Source organism: Pelmatolapia mariae, linkage group LG10_11 (assembly GCF_036321145.2).
Source record: "Pelmatolapia mariae isolate MD_Pm_ZW linkage group LG10_11, Pm_UMD_F_2, whole genome shotgun sequence".
In the NCBI taxonomy this organism is placed as follows: domain Eukaryota; kingdom Metazoa; phylum Chordata; class Actinopteri; order Cichliformes; family Cichlidae; genus Pelmatolapia; species Pelmatolapia mariae.
The window spans coordinates 8,355,362-8,376,038 of record NC_086236.1 but is presented as its reverse complement, the minus strand read 5'-3'; the positions used below and the strand labels follow the sequence as shown (position 1 = coordinate 8,376,038).

Genomic DNA, 20,677 nt, shown 5'->3' with positions numbered 1-20,677 from the left:
GCAGCCAATGGTCTGTGAGGTCTGGCACTCTTGAATTTCCTTACAGGAAGGCCGGCCCACTTCCTCCAAAGCCAGGGGCTGTAACAGCACTGGATCTTTTTTTTTTTTTACATTTTACAAATGATTGCATGCAGTTGCTGTAACTAACTTGTCTCTCACAGCCTGTGGCAACCACTTTTGATTGCAAGGTGTTTGCACAGGCTACCTTTCTCTGCACAGTTACGGTTCAGACTGACTGCAATCACTCTCAGACACACCGCCATCGCACTGCAATCAATCAGAGTCTGTGCTAACGAGCGCAACTTGCTCATGATGCATCTCTTTCGGTATGAGACTCAAAAAACGGGTTGCAACTGTTTGTTTTCTGGTTATGAAATAATAATAATACTTTCACTGTATAATTTCTGTAATTACCAACTTGAATTGGCAGTGACCAACAATGATTGGTCACTGCCAACGAGTCAAATTCATTGCATATTGTCACAGTCATTTTTGGTCGTGCTGTGGTTTCTGATCTGTGTTTTTCCTGTCGTGACACCAGCATTTGTAGCAGACATTGTGAGCATTAATCACAGTCTTGCTTTTTGACTTTTACGCTTTACAGTGGCAGAAAAAAATATAATGTTTTGGATTCAAAATGCCTCTTTTCACAACATTAAACACATAACCACAGCTTCTCGCCATTTTACTGCAGCAACAGTGATGACACCAGCTAAAAAACATTTGCCTCTGACTTCAGACACTGGCAGACTCTATCTCAGACACTGAGTGGTGTCTCTTGAAGTCTTTAGGAATGCTCTTTACATTTAAAATTACACAAAGTGGGTACAGAGTGCATTTATCGCCAGTATGTGATGAGCCAGCAGTGAAATTGCCCTCCTCAGTAATGCTGAAGCTGAAATTAAAGTTGCTTTTCTCAGATAGTTAAAGTTTTCATTTAAAATATTACTCTTAAGCAGCCTCTTGAAATATTTAATCATTTAGGAATGCACCAAAGGGATATTTAAGTAATTTCCATCAGTCCCCAAGAGAAAGGTACATTGTTAAAATGAAGCAGAATAAAGCTCATTTATATTTGTCATTCCAAAAAAGCCTTTAAGTAGATTTTTTGTTATTTTTTAATTATTAAAAGCCATTATCTTTTGGATGTTAAGGATAGCAGTCAACAAAAATCTACCATACAGTATTTCATCATTGTCAGTGAGCTCTCCAGTCATTATTATATGCTTTCCTATAATCATATTATACTTTCCAGCAGCTGCTGCAGACTGTGAAGCCTGAGAATATCAGGTCAATAAAGCAGTGATTTATGCCTATACAGTGGCAGTTCCCTGGTCTAGATTCATGCAGATTATTCTACTATTCCGAGTATATGTCATATATTGCATTGGAAATAGGAAAGATGTGCACTCGCAAGCTTTGCTGAATACTAACACAGCTGTGAAACTGACCAAGAAATGAGCCTTCCAACTTCCCCATGGTGCCTCTCAACTGCTTACTGCTAACCTGTGTTTGACTTCTCTCTGCTGTTTGCTCGGGTTCTGTCGTTACACTGTTGGTCTCTTCATCTGTCCGGCGGTCAAATGGATGGCAATAGTGCTTTTGTATTTGTGTCTAAACGCACGAGCTCCTTTTTTAATGGAAAAAGCAAATTAAGTGATAGATTTAAACATTTGGAGGAAATGCATTAAGTGCAGCTCAGGCTAGCAATTACATATCACTCCCACCATCTCTGATGTGCCATTATCATAATGTCTGTTTCAGTTATGAGAGTTTATCTCCTACTGTTGTCATACTGTGCTGCAGGACTGTCAGTGGTAGCTAAATGCACCTCGCTAAAAGCTTCAGTGTGAGACTTTTGTTTGAAGGCAGGGTATCATTAGTCCTTTACTCCTACCCCTCACTTGGTAATCGTGATGCTGCAACACTTGTCACACTTCTTGATGAGTTATCACACATCAAAAAGGGCTTACAGGCACATTATATAAATCCTTCACAGGTACTGAAGAAGCACACGGCCAATCTGCATATTTATTCCACGATCACCTGAAGATACTCTGATGCATATGTCACGGTGACATCCAAACAGCTGTTTTAGGCTCAAATGGGTGACACGGTTATGATAAAATGATCAAAACAGACAGACATTTTTTTCCCATTTCACAAAGAAGTAAATACTTTCCACAGGACAAATCACTTCAAGTTAGGACTCAGAAGAGCAGGGAACCAGAAAACTTTAAGCACCTGAGAATAACTTATAGATTTGAAAGTTATTATTATTTCTCCTTGGTTCTTCACGGTGACCTTCTGACACACTTCCCTCTCTAAACATTAGAGCAAAAAAGAAAAAAACCCGTCACGTTCTAGATTTTTACAGCCGTTGTCCACTCCAATGTCAGGACTACTTTTCTAAAGCTCCTCTGGCGGTGTCGTAGGTGGCTGTGGCACATGGTTGTTGTTGGCCATTAATTAGTGTAAAGCTCCTCCACCTCCCTGCACCGTTTTCCAGCATGTCAGACTTGTTTATTTTGCACAACAGGAACAATTAAGCAGCTGACAAGACAGCCACCGTTTGAAGTCCTTCCTGCTACTTCCAGTGACTTACAACGCAAGTTAGCAGGCACCTTGCAGCACCCTGCTGCTGCCTTGTAACCTTCAGCGGATGTCTTGAAATGCATTTTGTAGTACGCAAGTAGTAGTAGTATTATCATAACCAGATGCCCACCCTACCACCCACCCCTGCAACATCTTTGAAAAATGAGGTTCGGTCTTGAATATTAAAGACAGTGCGGTTCATTTATTTAGGGCTGCGTTCAGGCCACCGAGGGATGCTGATTTGAATCTCGTTTGTTAAGCTGTCTATCCTTATCTGTCAGCATCAGAGGATGCAATTTCTCTCTTCCCACCTCATCCTCCTTGTCTTCTAAATGGCAGGGATATTTAGAGGTGCTTGACAACTGAGGCATGCAAATTAGCAGTTGATGTTTCCTGTGTTCTTTCAGTTTCCTTCACTGTTCACCCCCCCTCTCCACCCCTGAGTCGGCCCTTTTAGCCTAACTGAGAAGATATATTCGTGATTCTATTTTCGTCACCATGTAGGAGGGAAGTATGGGCTGGTGGTGGCGATGGTGGTGGTGGTGGGGGGGTTCAAACACTTTATCCATAGTTTCTCGAACTGCAATCAGGGTAATGGCAAAACAGCAGCCTCCTTTGTATGGCGAGTAATGGAGGAGCAACAATAGCAGCGTTCATTTATTCGTGCATTTTACATTTGTTTAGCCCCGCATATCGATGTGATGTATTCATATACAGCAGCAACTTAGCACATTATCAGCAGCTCTCATTTTGAATTAAGCATAAATTCAATAATTATAAAAATAATTTATTAGAAACTCCCAACCCCATTAGGAAGTTGTAGCCTCTTATTAAACTGTTTATAATAGCTGTCATATTTATTAGGTGCGATGCTGCTGCAGTGTGATCCTTCATTATATTAAATTAAAACTAATCAAAAGCAGCATTGGCCAGCAGAGACTGGTGATGATGGTCTCAGATTGCACAATATCAGGCTGAAAATAGTCCGGTCTGACATATGTTGGGCGTCAGGCTTGACAGTTTATTGTTTTATCTGGTCTAGTGTGTCCCAGTGGAAGAAAACCATGGATCTTGTATCCTTGCTGACACTCAGGTGATGTTTACCGTGCCAACACGAATTCAGATATTCTGTGGAATGGTATACATAACAGAGTAATGTCTAAGGAGATGTATGCAGTGCCGTATAGCAGCAAATGTTCCATGCATGCACACCCTCTGCAGTGTGAATCTATAAGTAAACATTGATCAGTTATTGCACTTTCCCCAAAGGCCTTCAATCATGGCGTGTCTGCACTGAGTTCATCAGAGTTCACCAGTGTACAGTAGCAACTTTACAAAGAGGCTACCCACAGCTACTCTGCAGAAAGATGCATGAAATATTTATTGTTCTGTCCTTAACCGTGTCAGCACAGAAAAAGTTTGGGCCGTGTTTTTTCAGTCTTACATCTCCTGTGTGTCTGATATATATATTTATTAAAAAAAAGGCCTCACTCCTCTGTTCCAGCAGAGTACAGGTAACGTTTGAGGTGCAGGCTTCAAGCTTGTCACTCCCCACACATATATGACATATAGAAATTTGAGAGTATTGAGTAAATAACCACCCGGTTACAGGTGGATTCTGTTGGCATAGAGGGGTCAAAAACAGGAGACAAAAATTCAGTGTATGTCAGTTTTGCAGTTCCAGTATAAACCACCATATAAGAGGATGTGTTGGGTATATGATGTGAAAGGAGTGGGTGTGTATTAAATAGTGCAGTTCGAGTTGAACTAACTGAACTACCTCACAGGCTTCACTTCATTTTTCTACTCCACTTTCTACTTTTGCACAAGTACTACATTTGGCTTCGAGCACTTCCAAAATGCAGGTGACCTACAGTCAACACTCTGCCTTAATGCCCCTTGTATAAACACAGAGATGGAGTCATCAGCACTCGCTGCTGCTCATGATATGCTTCCTACTGTATATAGATCCAGTGTTCGTGGTCCTGTTATAAAGGAAGGGATGTAGATGTAATGCCTTCGAGTGTCCTGAAGGCTTTTTTGCTCAATCTCAATGAAGGCCATCATTAAACTTTCAAAGGTAACCAGCTGGAAAAGTCAGCACAAAGAGCAAACCTTCTGCTCAAAATTTGGTTAAGTAAGGTGCGGTTGCACTTACCTTTAATACACATCATGCTGTTCACTGTCCAACAAGACAATTTGTCTTGTTGGCCACATTCCTATTCTCACAAGCTGATGACTTTAGTCATGGTGTTTGAATGGGTAAGCAGGTTGATAGCCATGTGTAACAACAGAATAATACACTTAATAAGACTAAAGCTAAATATACCTGTAAACTGGTCGGCACAGGCCCGTAATCCATCAGGTCCTTGTACTTGGTCAAGCCCAGTTGGCTTCTGTATTGTCCTTTGCAAACCAGGCAAAGAAGCTGCTGAGATTTTCAGCCAGCCTTGCATTGTTGCTGGTGGTTTCAGGCTGTAAATTTCTGCTTTACTATTGATAGACTGTAATGAACTGGAACTCTGTCTCCGTCTGCTGTGGATGGGAGTTGAAATTGAATATGTACTCTGTCTGAAGTTTGTGGTTATAGCCCTTATGTGCTTCTTTAAGTTGCCTTTAGCTATACTGCCAGTTATAGCTGACTCAAAGCCACAATGCATAATGGAGATATGCAGGATATATACCACATGAACAAAGCCATCTACACATTACATCTACAAGAGCTTCTCAGCAATGGAAACCCCTCTCATGAAGCCGTGGTGCACAGTTTTTGTGCTGCTCTTAGTATCAGCAGAGTTTTGTCAACTTTTACACACTATATACTTCAGCACTCAGCAACCCCACTCTGTAACTTTACATGGTTGGCCTCTTAATTGCTGAGCTATCTAAATGCTTCCACTTTGCAATAATACCACTTACAGTTGATCGTGGAATATGTAAGAGGTGACTCGTAGCTGTGTCGGGATCCTGTTACGACACTCAAATTCAGTGTTTGATTTTGTACACTAGCAGGGATCGGACTGAAAACAGCTGAATCCAAAGATTAAGAGCTGTGGCCCAGTATTTTTGTCTATAAAGCATAGCTAAAATGTTTGACCATTACCTTCCTTTTTGCCACTTCCCAGTTTTAATCAGAGGCATTTTTTTTTTAAAATTAACGACTGATATTTATAAACCTTATCATACTTGCTTGGAGGTGTTGCATGAACCCTGTACAGTGGTGACAGCAAAGCCTGTATGTGGAGTTAGAAATAAAATCCCTTAACGTAGGTAGGAGTCAGCAGCTGCAATTAAATCTGTGAATCTATGTTTTCAGATGCACTGCTGTCTTTTAAGGGCTTTAAGTTTAACAATTGCATATTTACTGTAACCGGATATTGTAATGCAAGAAATGACATTTCGGGGGGAAGCAAAAATATTGTCAGAGAATATTCACTATCAACATTTTTTTTCCCATTTGCCAGATGTCTTAATTAAAAACATTTCCTCATTATGCTAATGAAAAACTAATTTGATTACAATTATGCTTCCTTAAAAATGCAGCTACTGTTGCAGTACAACGTAATTTCTAGGAAACAGGTTTGATAGAAGTACATTAATGTGTGCTCCTGCAGACCCTTCCACACCTCTACTTGACAGTGCTTCATTCTCTTACAGAAACATGACTATCATATTGAAAAAGTTAGTTATCCGTTTTCTTAATTTGTTGAATTCTTCTGTGCTTTGACTTCCTGTTATTGTTTGTCCATGGTTCCATTTAGCCTGGAGCATCCAGTCGTGTGTGTGTGTGTGTGTGTGTGTGTGTGTGTGTGTGTGTGTGTGTGTGTTTGTATCTCACCAAATAAAAATATTGCGGGGATGAACATAACTAGCACCCACCACTGACAAGCTGCCAAGTGTTGGTTTTGTAGTAATCATTTAGAAATAAACCAAAGCCACTCAAGGTCCACCATCAGCCACAACAATAGATGCTACCCCACAGCAAAGTCTGGGACATTATTACTGTAGTTTTTCAAACCAAGTAGCTACAAAGAATCCATTTTTCATTCTTCAGGCAGAGATATTGCTTGTGAAACAAGGAAGTGCAGAAGTCTAACTGGCTACTGATGACCAATGATGGCTGTGACCAATTTTTCACAGCCCGTGGGCTTGCTGAGCGGTTTCCCAGCTTTCTCAGTTCTGTTTATTGGACACATATTAAGCTGGCTTGGTCCACCACCTGCTGAATGTTGACTCATTAAATATTGCATTACACTAAAACAGTTGGTCAAAAAAAGTAGAATTACATATCATCTGTTCGATATTTGAAGATCTATATATATGTACATATGCTAACGTAATTTCTGTGTCTGTGTCTTTGTTTTGTCCAGTGGTGAGTCAGAACCTGGTGACAGACAACGTGACCGTGGTGGAGGGAGAGATGGCGATCATCAGCTGCCGGGTGAAGAACAATGACGACTCTGTTATCCAGCTGCTCAACCCCAACAGACAGACAATCTACTTCAGAGACATGAGGCGTGAGTGTTGTACAACCTTGAATGACTTCACTGCCATTCTTTATTAATTAGGCTATATTTTTGTGTGTTTGAGTGTGTTGATGTAAGAAAGTAAATTGACTTTTTTTTGTAAAAGAAAATCAATTAGTGAAGCAGCTGATGCCTATTTCAGTTTTAAATGTCAGCGTTTTTACATTACAATGCGACGTGCCGAAGAGAGTTGTCCATTCAGATAATGAGATACCAACATGAATTTAACAGGCTGATTGGACTTTATTGTTGCTTTTGGTTGCTAAGTATTCAAGCATTGGGTAGAATCAGGCTTTTAGTTTTTATAGGGTAGTTCATTGGAGATTTTAGATATTTAATAACTTACCTTTCTTTCCATTTTGTTTGAGCTAGCCGATTAGCCTTCATCAATACAACTAAATCCGGCACGACATGGAATAATCTTTTTTTACACAACCTCTCCATCAAAATAAAGGAATTTTAGTTTTACTTTGAAAAGGGAGCCTGTGTCACTTCCAAACAGTACCTCAAACAGAAGTGGGTCGAAATCCAGGAAGTGCTCCTTCTCAAAAGTAATTAAAGCTAGCTCATGGTTGATGGCAGATGATTTCAGCAGTAATGTTAGACTTAGTTGTGTGTTTTTCCTCAGGAAATAGAGATGCTAGGAGACAATCTTGTATATTGTGCGGTGTCGTATTGGAATAATGCAACAGCAGAAATATGAGGTTACAGGCACGGGACAGTCTGCGGTGTAATGATAAAAGGCACGGAGCTACAAACAAATTCTCCAAACCTCAAAGTGATGAAGGTATTAGGACAAGTGTAGTCATAGCAAAGTAAATGTCAGGTTGTCCATTTAAAGAGAACATTTATAAAAACAGCAGTATTTTACATTTTCTATGTGCATCAGATTTCATGCCAGAAGACTAGGGTGTATGACGCATGGGAAAATCAAAGATCATTCATTTTCTTTATGACTAAGATATACCATGGTTAGACAGCTTCTTGATTTTTAGTTATTTTGGAAGCCTTTATGTGGAACATACAATAGAACAATATTATTAAGATATTTTTTTTTATTTTTCAGAAAATTAAACAAAATAAAAATAATTCACATATGTTTGACCCTCAAAGTGATCCCCCTTCCCCAGTGTGGACCTCAGTGAAATTGAGTTCAGCACCCCTCCTTTAAACATTCCCGCTGCTGTGGGAAAAAGTCAGTGAACCTTCAGATTTAATAACTGGTCAAACCTCCTTTGAGAAGGAAACACCTCAAAAAAGTGTTTCCCATGGCAGCAGATCAGGCCGATACAAAGTTCAGGAACAATTCTTCTTCTGCTGTAGGATGTTTCGTGTGACTGGCTCTCTGGATTTCTGGTCTCTGACTGTGTTAGGACTCATGGACTACTCCCCCCCCAAATTTTTTCTTTCTATATTAGATTTACTAACATGTTTCGGGTCATTGGTGTCTGGTCGCTGCTGCATTACCCAACTTCACCCTTCACCCGAGTAAGCAATATTTTTAGATGAAGTTTCTTAAAGACAGGGTGTTTCTCAACCATTAGAAATGGTTGTCTGAAATCACATACCCCAATCACTTATCGAAGAGACGTCTAACAAACAGCAGCTTTAGCTGATGAAAGCTTGTTTGCGTTCTACAGATAATTTACTGCTTCTACAGCCTGGCATCATCCTGAAATATACCAGGATGCTTTGCTGTTAACTAGAGGAGATGCAAATTTGCTTAGATGAATTTAACTGGATTGCTATGTAACGTAACAGCACAGGATCAAGACCACAATCGACTGCTGACAACTGGCTGCACACATTTGCAGTCTGCTCTATGGGTGTTTGAATTCAAGGTGCCAAATAAAATTGAATTGAATTGCGTATCCAGTTGTAATATACAATCAATTGAGTGCTATAATAACAAAATAGATTGTTTGTTCATTATTGTAACTTATGATTATAACCGGGGTAAATTTGGCAGGTTGGATGTGGGGCGGGGGATTATCAGACAGATGACATCCTGCATGGGCAGGATAATCAGGAACGATTCTGTTCCAGCGTTTCAATATAGAAAAGAAATGCTGTGTGTCAACCAATCTCAGCAGTGGCATCAGAATTCTCTGCAAAAGTGAGATTTGCAGATGTGTCTTTCATCTTGTTGAACTGCAGCTAAGCACCTGACTGCTCTCTGCAACATTCTGCAGAAATTACACACATGGTTTGTTGGCTTTGCATACTAACGCAGCTGCTGTGATAGGCTGATGGAGAGGAGAAGACACACTCCGGTGTGAAAAGATTAACCCTAATCTGACCCTCTGACCCTTCACTGCATCATTCACAAGTTAGAGCCCACAGTTTGTGATGCATTTGGGTCATTTTCACCTGTTTATTACCTCTTTCAGAGAATGAATTGGGTCGAAAATTAACATCCTTCCCTGTACAAAGATTTACAGATGTGACTAAAAATGAGCGATGCATTGCAAACAGCACTCCATGGAAAAGTGGAAAAAGTCAGTTTTCAAAGCAGTTTGTATTTTCGTTTGATATGTAGGAATCTGCCACAGCGGAATATTTATTAATTAGTTAATTAATTAATTAGTATTTCTTAAAGATTAGGCACTTTGTGCCAAACTTTGTGCACTTTGTGCCTAATTTCATCAAGTCAGCAAAGTTGCAGAGAAAGGAAGATCAGACACCAACTAGGGAGGACCAGAAAGACAATCGCAACAACATTGTCATCCCCTATGTAGCCAGTGTATTGGAAAAACTCAGGAAGTCTTCTCCAAGCACGACATCCCAGTGTACTTCAGGCCCAGCAACACACTCAGACAAAAACTGGTTCATCCCAAACACAAAACTCCTAAACACAAACTTAACGATGTAGTGTATGCTGTACAGTGTAGCGAGGAATACCCAGACCTTTACATTGGAGAAACCAAGCAGCCACTTCATAAACGCATGGCACAACATAGAAGAGCCACCTCCACGGGACAAGACTCAGCAGTCCATCTGCATCGAAAAGACAAAGGTCACTCTTTCAAGGATGCCAATGTTCACATTTTGGACAGAGAAGACAGATGGTTTGAAAGAGGAGTGAAAGAAGCCATCTATGTCCACTGTGAGCGACCATCTTTGAACAGAGGGCGGGGCTACGACACCAATTGTCTGCCATCTATAATCCAGTTTTGAGATCCCTTCCCAGACACCTTAACGCCCACTCACATCCTGGGCCATCTGACCTCAGGAAATCGCATGATAAGGTGGGGCCAGGTTTCACAATGAGCTCACCCGGAACCTGGCTGATTGTGACCTACACCCATTTTCACACCTGGGCTCGTGTGATTAGGTAGAGGATCATCAGGGGGTCCATGTCCCTCTTGAGGGGGATACTCTCACAGGGTTTAAATCTGGGACTCTCCACCATTTGACCCTAGAACTGAAGAAGCTTCTTGGATGAGAGGTGAAACGTCTTCAAGCAACTTAGAGACGTCCAGACGCTTTTCTTTCCAAGCTCCTTAGAGTAGGCACTTTGTGCTGGTGAAATTTGAGCTTATTTCATATTAATATGTTACTTCTCATTGGCTCTTCTGACACAGAGAACAGTATCAATAACATGCTCTTTTATTTCATTTATATTGCATGTGATGTACTAAACTGCACAAAAAGCATCCAGCGATGACGTCGCGTGTCATTAATTAATATTCTTCTTTCATTATTTGCATTTCCGGGCAGCTACTTTAAGTTTGACCCACATGTCTGCAGCCAGATTAATAGAGAACGAAGTTAATATAATCCACCATGTTTAGCTCTCAGCATGTCTGCTACAATAAAAGCAGCTCATACCCCTAAACATTTAATGACCTGTGTGTTTATTCTTATCCTCCCCAATTATCGTGTCACAGCTCTAATTAGCCGTGTTTAGCTGGACATATTCTGTTCTCTCCTCTGTTGTGCCAGTTTCTTTGTGTTTTTTTAAGCTGCCATGCAAAATGGTGACCTGCTCTTAAAATACACATTGCTCTTAGCAGTTTTCATAGTTTTCAAGCTGTATCTTGGAAATGACTGTTAATCTGCATGTAATTTTATTAGCAGTTTACATTTAAAAAGAAAAAAGGATGACGTGGACCATATCTGGTAGAATTTTCATGTTAGCAGCAATAGGATGTTTTGTATGGTTACACTGAGGTCACTTAATAAAGTCGCAAAATTAGATTTAGCATTCATCATGTTGGTTAGTCTGCTCTAAAAGCAGGCTACATGCTCCACTTTGTACAGCTGTGACACCACAGACTCTGGATGGCAATAGATCAAATGGCTGCTACCACCTGAGGGAATTTGCCCCTCTTAAATCATTACAGTTGGTCCGGCCCATGCAGCTTAGTCGTTCTATCACAGACACTTGTTCAGGAGAACAAATGAGCACGCAGCTACTGGTGAGGGACAATGACGTCTGGTAATTATTATTAAATATGGTGTTGTCAAACTGTCACCGAGAAAAATGCCCGGTTGAGTCAAATGGCCTATTAATTATGCAGCTAACTATTGCATAGAATTTGCCTTAAATGTAATTTCAAAGGAAAAAAGTGATCTCCAGAGAAATCTTAAAGAACAATCTGTGCGTGAAGTAAAATGTCTCGCTCATTAAATAGTTTTGTAGCCTCTGAACAAATGCAGTCCCCTGCTGAGAGCGATGATGGCAAAGCAATTAGCCGTGGAGGACAGGTAGAATACCAGCGCAAGCGGTATATATGAAATGATGTCGTTTACTAAACACACACACAGGGATGATAGATAGTTTGGTGTTTACATTAAAAAAAATCAAACCAAAACAGATAAATCGTGCTAGAAAAATAAGTCTAGTCATATCAGTTTTATACTGTATGTATGGCCCTTTTAAACCCAGTGAGCTCCATATAAAATCACTTTAAAATCTAATTATTACATAAATAATGGAATAAAGTTGTTTAATCAATAGCTGCCCTGACTGACTGCTTATTAATTACTGCTTTTTTCCCCCTTTTACTATCAAACACACGCTGAGGGAAGGGACAAAGAGAAAGGGGCACAGATAGTGAGCGGTTACGCTAGAGCATACCAAACGTGGACTTTGCTGAGAAAACTGAGAAGAAACACATCAGTAAGAAAAAACTACAGGATAGTAAGAACTGAACTGTAACCTCTAATTGCCTTCACTGCTTTAAGCCTGAACTGAAAATTAGCTTCCCTCCAGCCCTGGGCGAAGCAGTTAAGTTTAGGAAAAGATTCTGATCTGGACTCCAACCTATTTCAGTTTAACTCCAATGTATTTTTAAAGTCTCTTCCCAACCTTAACCGAATGTTTTAGTACTTTTATAACCTTATGGTTTACAGACACTAGACTTGAACTTCTGGTGACAATTTTGGAAATTAGCAATTTCAAAAAAATGTTTATTCATACATGTAGCGTATAGGGGTGTTCAGTATAACGATATATATCGGATGACCATATGAAAGCGTCTATCGTTTCATATTATGCTATCTTTTTTTCGTGGTGTCGCAAAATAAACTGTTTATGGCAATATTTTTTCACCATTTTGATGGTCACTATAGTGGCTATATTAATTTCTTAAAGTTCTCTCTTTCTCATATATTTAAAATAACCACACTACGGATGGATAAGCGACTGTTTTTATGCGTTGTCGTTAGCAACAACGACAGTAAACCCAGCGTGTGCCTCCGCTGTCTGCTTATTTTCCACATAAACCTTTCACAATAAAGCTGAAGATTAGTGATGTGCGATACCACTGATTTCCTTTCCGATCCGATACCAAGTAAAATTCAGGGTGGTATCGACGATACTGATCCGATACCGATACTTTGTACAAAAACTTATTTTATTTATTGTATCTTTTATTGTATCTCAAATTATAGCGTCATAATGATTACAGGACATCAGATTACTTGTTCTTATTACTTAATAATGCAGAATTCATCATATAGAAATAAAAAAACTGAAGTTGTGCGCTATTCGAACACCTTGCCTGCCTGCAGCACTAAAGGACTCCGTGAGAGACGTCTGTCTCGCCCTAGCAGCACCTGTCCGTGTCCACTCCTCCTCTTCAGTTCGCCTCAACATACGCTCATCATATTCTGTGATATGATTTACTCTGAGGTGTTTGACAAATTTGTGGTGTTGCCACAAAACCTCACTTTCAAGCCGCGTGTATCGCAAACCACGTCTCGGCTGTTTGTGGATGTAAAATACGTAGACACATGACTCCAATTACGCTCAGCCATTGTTGTGAGTGCGCACGCCAAGGGGCTGCGACACATTTATACAGCCGTATTTCGCACATGACTATGAAAGGCGGAAGAGAAAGTAGTTCCTTCCAATGCAGACAATCCAAATGATATAGTTTCTTTCCACTGTGTTCCTGTTAATGATAAACTACAAATTTACCCTAAATTACTAAAATATCGATAGTTTAATGTGAGAATCGATTCTAGAACATAAATGACTGGTATCGAAGGAATCGATATTTCAGGATCGATCCGCACATCACTACTGAAGATCCTGTTGAGATTTTTCAAAATGAACCGAAATGATGACAAACAGAAGGACCAGTCAAAACCAATCGAGGACCTTATTTCTAAACGAGGGGCTACCTCTGTAGCATGGACATGGTTTGGTTATGAAAAGCCTGACACGGACCAGAAAACTGTACTATGCAAATTATGCAGGAAACCGGTCCCCACCTCAGACTGAAACACGGCAAACTACTTCTACCACCTATGCAAGATTCACGTGAAAGAGTATGGAGAGAGTTTACGGATGAGAAGCAAAAAAGAGCCGTCAGGTGCTCAAAATAAACCTTAGACTCAAACGTTAGAACAGGCTTTTCCCAGCAGCACGCCGTGTAATAAATACTCACAAAGAACTGGCGACCGTTACAACTTATGTCTAAAAATGTATAGTTTCACGCATCGGCCAAAACACTTGACTCCAGGTAACGCGAGCTGAAAACACTTAACGCAAGTCGAGTTGCCCAAGATTCACAGAATTTACAGAAATTTTTTTTTTTTTTTTGTGATATTTATCGTTGTTAGGACGATAAATTTCTTATGAGATTTTGGTCATATCGCACACCCCTAGAGCGTAGTCTCATAATATATTTACAGTTTGGTGCCACTGTGCTAACTTCTGCACCACCACGATGCTTAGACAGATACAGAAATGTCAACCAAATTTCTTTATGTAGTTGGTTGAACGCAGCCTGTCTAAGTAATGCAATATACTATACTTTTTTAGTCACTCTATAAGGCACACATTTGCTTTGAAGCCCAATAATTAGCCCTAAGGAGGGTATATTTATGTAAATTCTACTTGTGAGGACAGAAACTGATTTAGTTTTATTTCTGAGAGGATAAGGTCGCACGGATGACAGGACATGAGCTGTAGTTTCTGGTGTCAGAGTCCTCTGCTTTCCATGGACAGCCATCAGTGCTGACAGAGATGCATGGCTGTGTCGCACTCGAATCACTTTCAGAAACAAAGAGCGTACAGTGCAATCACAACAGTGCTTGTCGTCATACCTGAATAATCAGAGCAACAAGGTAAATGTGTCAGAGGACAACCATGAACATTGCTTCGCTCTAAATTACCTGAAAAACACAGTCAGTGGCTTCACCAGTGACATGGAGTTATTTTGGCAACTATTCCACTCACTTGCGCTCTCAGCCTGACCCATACAAGACCGGTTGTGTGTGTATCACTGTGTGTATCTAACCTTCCTCCTACACACTGGCACTGAACAAAGATGCATTCTCTAACATTTGAAGCAAAAGCTGAGTGAGCGTTTGAGCAGAGAAAGTAACGCTCTGTGTCTTTCTCACAGTTCGTATCATTGTTCCACCACATGATAATCTAATACTGTAATTAAAGACAAAAAAGAAAAACAGCTAACTTTGCGGTTGTTAATTTCCAAAAGGTTTGTGTATAAATAACTGCTGCTTCTCAAACAACAATATAATGCATTAATGCTAAGATTTATGTATTTATCACCTTGGTCGCTGTGGGATGCAACACAGTGATGTTGCCATGCTAACAGGAGACAAATGCAGTACCTAAAATTATCATAAAATAGTAAAGATGATGCACTGATGTGAGAATGATGCAGCACAGTGAGATAGTTAAGGCTTCTGTCACTCAGACATAGAGACCAGTCCCTGACCCCTGACAGCCTCTTGTTGCTAGGGAAAAATACGTTGCTAAGATGTTGCTGGAGGTTGTCGTCTTTCATCAGGTGGCATCAGTCACAAACCGGTACAGTACTACTACAGTACTACACCAAAACCTTGTCATTTTCTTCGTCACTAGCAGATTGTCGCAGTCACCTGTATTTATCAGAGAAGACTTGATTTATCTGCAAACACTCACAAACTTGAAAACCTGAAAAAGTGAAGTTTACACTGGAAACAAAGAACATTCACCTTCAAAGAAAAATTTGTGGCTCACCACCGTAACCAGTGCTTCAGAAAACACAACTTTTATTTTATAGGTGGCTGGTGTGCATTTCCACTTTGTGTCACATTTTTCACAGTTTCACAACCACTTGGCGAGTAGTTTGCAAGTGTTTGGAGTCAAGTTGGCGTGCAAACTGTCAGCTACTTCCTAAACTTTCTACCAACCAAACAATCACTTGGAGATATTTGGTGCCGCTCTGCATACCTTGATGCACCAACAGGCAGCAACTACTTGCCAACCAGTCAAGGAACACACATTTTCTCCTAGTGACCCATGGTTGCCAGGGGGGCCACCAACAAATCTCTAGGTCTGTGTGTGGCCCAATGAATGGGTAAATATAACATTTAGCAGCAAAAGGAATATAGCAGCTAAATAAGTCCAAGAAACAATGAAAGAGAGAATTAATTAATACATTGTGTGCACTGCCTTTTTGATATTAATTATAATAATAACTTTATTTGTACAGCACTTAAAAAACTGAGTTACAAAGTTCACCACAGTTTGAATAAAAGTCACCATTAAAGATAACTACGCGTGTTTGAACATACAGACAGTTTAATCAGGGACACCTGATTCCCAAGCTAGCTTCAGTCCAACACATCCTGGGTCTGACGTTACAGTTGGACATCTCTGAAACACCTCAGCTAGGAGGTGTTTAGGAGGCATCATAACCAGATACCCAGGAGGTGTAGTGACTACTCTGAGTCCCTCACAAATAAGCCCTTAGCCCAGCCACCATTCAGAAGATAGATAGATAGATAGATAGATAGATAGATAGATAGATAGAAAACAAAACTTAAAAATCATCAAGTTTTCATGTATATATCTATGTCTACAGAACATGTGTGCTCGAAAAGGAGTAGGATGAAGTTTACACTTTTCTTGTTCCTACCCCCTTATTTCAAATTTCATTGCTTACAAATCCATATCCAGGATTCAACATTATTTGATCATATATGTTTAACTATGTACAAGTCTAACACATTGAACACACACAAATAAAACCATTTTCAGCACGTAAACCAGAACAACAACAAACTACCTTTTTACATAAACTAATTAATTAGTTAAATTGCACCACATGTGTCCATGATCTCATTCTTTTGGCCACTACCCAGAGCTTGTAACCTTAGTGAGGATAGGGATGTACATCAACTAGCAAATAGTTTGTTAACAGTAAAATAACCCTTAATTATAGTTTAAGTAACAATTAAATTATAGTCTGTTAGGTTTTAGCCCTTTATTTTGGTCCATTTTTTGTTAAAGTTCCCCTTTCCTTATTTCAGTGTGAGCAGTCAGGGTGCTTTATACAACTTGCTTCATCGACCCATTTTTTAATGGTTTTTCTACAGAAGTGCTTACAAGTTCGAATATCAGTGACCTCGACTTCAAGCTCAGAGGTCAAGTTTTCAAATAGCCCTTTTCAAATTTATACTGTAGGTACATCTACAAAAAATCTCAGACGAGTTCGAATATAAGTGACCCTGGCCATGAGGTCAGAGTAACTTTTCTGAAAATCTTGTGAATGTGATAACTTGACAACATGTTGATTTTGAATGAACAATGTAGGATTTTGAAATCGATATCATAGGTTTATCTACTAGAAAGCTGAGGGGTAGCACTGGTGGTTGCCATTATTTTTTTTTCTGTCAGACACACAGAACATGAGCAGATTTATGTAGTTATGTAGTCCTAACTAAGATACTACAACAACGCAGTTTAAAAATAACCTTGTTTTACTGCCACGAGTCATCGATGAATCATTTACACCCTGCCCAGCTCTGCTCGGATCAGCCTGATGTTGTGTTTGTGGCTTTCTAAACATCTGCTACCAACAAGAAAATTGCACAGTGCCCTCTGGTGGGCAAACTGTTTAACATCAACATTCATAACACAGTTGAAGGGTGTTTCTTCCGGTTCTTTTTTTTTTTTTTTCTTTTTTTTACTGTTTCTATTGGCCTTCCGAAACCTACATATGTGCGAATGGGTAAGACTGGCTGATATATCAGTCCTGCAATATATTTAGATTTGACTTTAGTTACTTTTTGTAGTTATACATAAAGTTTCCCAGAGCCTTCACTATTTTATTTCAAAGTTGAAAAAAAAAGAAAGGTTCATACATCAGCTTTGCAAATCTAGTGCAAACCTGCATTTGCAGTGTGTAAATCCAGTTCTGTTCATTTTTTGGTGTTTGTCTTCAGTTAAGACTCTATGCATAAACACAAACACACTGTTTATATACACTCATTACTTAATGGGTTGTACTTTATGACTCACCAGAGACATCCAAGCACCCGGTGAGGTGGAGTGCCAGGCCCTCCTTCACATTTACTACCCCCTCCTCATTCATCGCCTTTCAAAATGCACCTTCTATATACTATACAAGGGCACGCTCGCAGAAAGCCCTAATGCGTATGCTAAAGCGAACTTGGTATTTATCTGCTGTTGTGCCGAGCCACGGTGAGCTGACTCCCACAAGCTGGCTGTCAAGGGCAAGGTGTTCGTCTTTGACGCAGGCTCCTTGATCTTCTGTGATCCCTCCCAGGCATCTTCGCTGCAGCTGCACTGCTTCATTATGACATAACCTCCACTAGGCAGCTTCCAAACAACATTGCCCCCTTCAAAATATCACATCTGCCATCGCAGTCTGAATTCGCAATGGTGGATTATCTTTGTGAGTGTGAGAGGGAAAGCAAGAAGGAGTAAAGAGACAGAAAAAGAAGAGCGCTTTGAAACTGGCTCCAGTTACTTTTAGCGAGGAGCCTGACTGTTGGTCATCCTTCAGTTACGCTTTATGTTCACCAAAAGCAGCTCTTATGCTTTCTGTAAACATTTTTACTCAGTTTAATCAATTTCATTCAAGTGGAATCGAGTGCCATGAGATGCAAGTATTGCGCTGCTTTTCATTTTACATCCCTGTCTCTGCAGCTCTGCAGAAAAACACTGTTTTGTACATTTTATGGGCTAATTCAGCAATTCAGTGTTACGCTTCTATAATACTGGGAGACACCAACAGGCCAGTGTCTTTTGGTTTCTTATTTTTGTCAAGCTTCAGAATATATCACATGAACTTAGACTTTCATGAAGCCTCCTCTCCTTGACAAAAGCAACCATTGTCATCAGGGGTCCTCTTAACCTCTGACGGTGATTACCTGAAGTCTATTCCCAGTGCTACTTTAAATAATAAAAACCAGTCTAAAGATGTTTCAAGAGTAGCATAAGAATGCTTGGTATTTGACTCAGTCTAATCTACAGTAGTTTAGTTCTGTGCAGAGTAAAACATACGACCCTTTAGTACAGACTGTTGTTAGCATCTAGCGTTTGCACAGATGGTGATATTTCAATGAAACAATGACATTTTTATTATGTGAGTGCTGCTGTGCTCCATTCGAAGTCAGCAGTAGTAAACACACAGCTGGCAGGTTTCTGCTCAAACTGCCTTATGTTTTATAGGAAAATATACATCGGCAACAGCTAATATCACACCTGAATTGGGACTTTTCAGCTCATCGAAAAGCTGTTATCAGTTATCAGTTCCACACATAAAAGAAGACAGCATGCTCTACGTTTTAGCCAGGCTGTTATCCATTTACTGTAATGAGTGATAAACATGCAATGCCATGATTATGTAGGAAAGCTAAATCTGGTGGTAAATGTTGGCGTAAGCTAGTGACTGTGACTTTATAAGATCTGCTTAAATAATGTATGTTTTTTCTCCTTTGTGCCTCAACCTATCCAAACTGTTAAAAAGATTAAAAAGAAAAGCCAAAAAAGTCATGTTAGAGCATTAGGCCATTGCCAGTTCTCTGCCGCCTCCCTCTTCTCCCAGTGCAGAATTGTGTTGCCGTTTTAACCTTGAAGCACGTTGTCCTTTTCTTTGGTTCAGCGGGGCAGAATGACTGATGCTGAATGAGGTAATAACTATCTACTAGGAGCCAGAGGAGGCCACTTATGGGTGATATCTGGGGCTGATAACAACTGGAAACTGCCATTCAGGTGGCTGATAAGATTTTAAATAGGTGATCACTGTGCCAGCAAGACTTAGATATTGCACCATTTTTGCATTATCTTATGAGAACTTCACCATTGTCAGAAAGAAAATGCACACTCCTTTAATTGGCTTTTAAAATTAAGAATTATTCCAGAATTGACACTGATATATTGATAATTAGGAGGTCTGCTAGGACCATTGGTGAATGTCTGGAGGGTAGCCCTGTAATGCATGTCAAAATTTTCCTTCCATGTTAACCAGATTCACTATTTCTTAGACTAATTAAACAGACATCTTACCCCTACCATAAAACTTACTGTCACAAGTGCATAGCTGTTTGGCTTGAGGAACAAAATCTAGTAATACATGTTGGGCTGCCTGTTCTTCCCTATTCTTTTCCCAAATGCTTATGTTCATGAATCTACTCATACATGCTTCCATTACCACTCACTAAAGCAAAGACAGTATGTTCTACTTCAAATATACACCTACCCAGCTACTTGTATAAAAGGGCTAAGAAGGGCGTTCACATACACATGGCCTTGTTCGCCCTTGGAGGATCGGTACAGTTGCAGCTTCTTGAGCAGTGGATGATTTTTCCACTGGAGGCGAGCAAGGTTCATGGTAGAAGGCTTTTGTGACAGCAGCTTAACAAGCCAGGTGAAAGTACAAAAATAAACCCAGAAATACCCCTATGCAGCTAAATTGTATTGTAAAGCTGAAGTGTTAGATATATACATAAAAAAGATATACGTATATACATAAATATAAAAAAAAATACACCTGCAATATATTAGCCAGGTAACAAAATTAATACTTAATGAAAAGTCAAGTACCGTGCTTCATTAATGCATTGAGTGTTGACTAATCTCAGTGTATAATTTCCAGCCCCAGCTCCACTTAATACAGTAAATGATATACTTTAACTCAAACTATTTGTATGTATTCCAAGAATGAACTAGAGAAAGAGGAATCAAGCCTATTATGTAGGGCTGCACGATTTTGCATAAAATGAGAATCAAGATTTTTTTTGCCTAGAACTGAGATCACGATTCTCTCACGATTTTCTTTTCC

At 39.8% G+C, this 20,677-nt stretch overlaps 1 protein-coding gene across 5 annotated transcripts in view; it reads left to right on the top strand.

The window, feature by feature from the left end:
• Positions 1-20,677, top strand: part of cadm1a (cell adhesion molecule 1a) — a 454,047-nt gene that overhangs the window by 318,270 nt on the left and 115,100 nt on the right. For all 5 annotated transcript variants that reach the window (XM_063486068.1, XM_063486069.1, XM_063486071.1 and 2 more), the window contains one exon: positions 6,966-7,112. In XM_063486068.1, the coding sequence (XP_063342138.1) occupies positions 6,966-7,112 (147 nt within the window). The remainder of the gene's footprint in view (positions 1-6,965; positions 7,113-20,677) is intronic.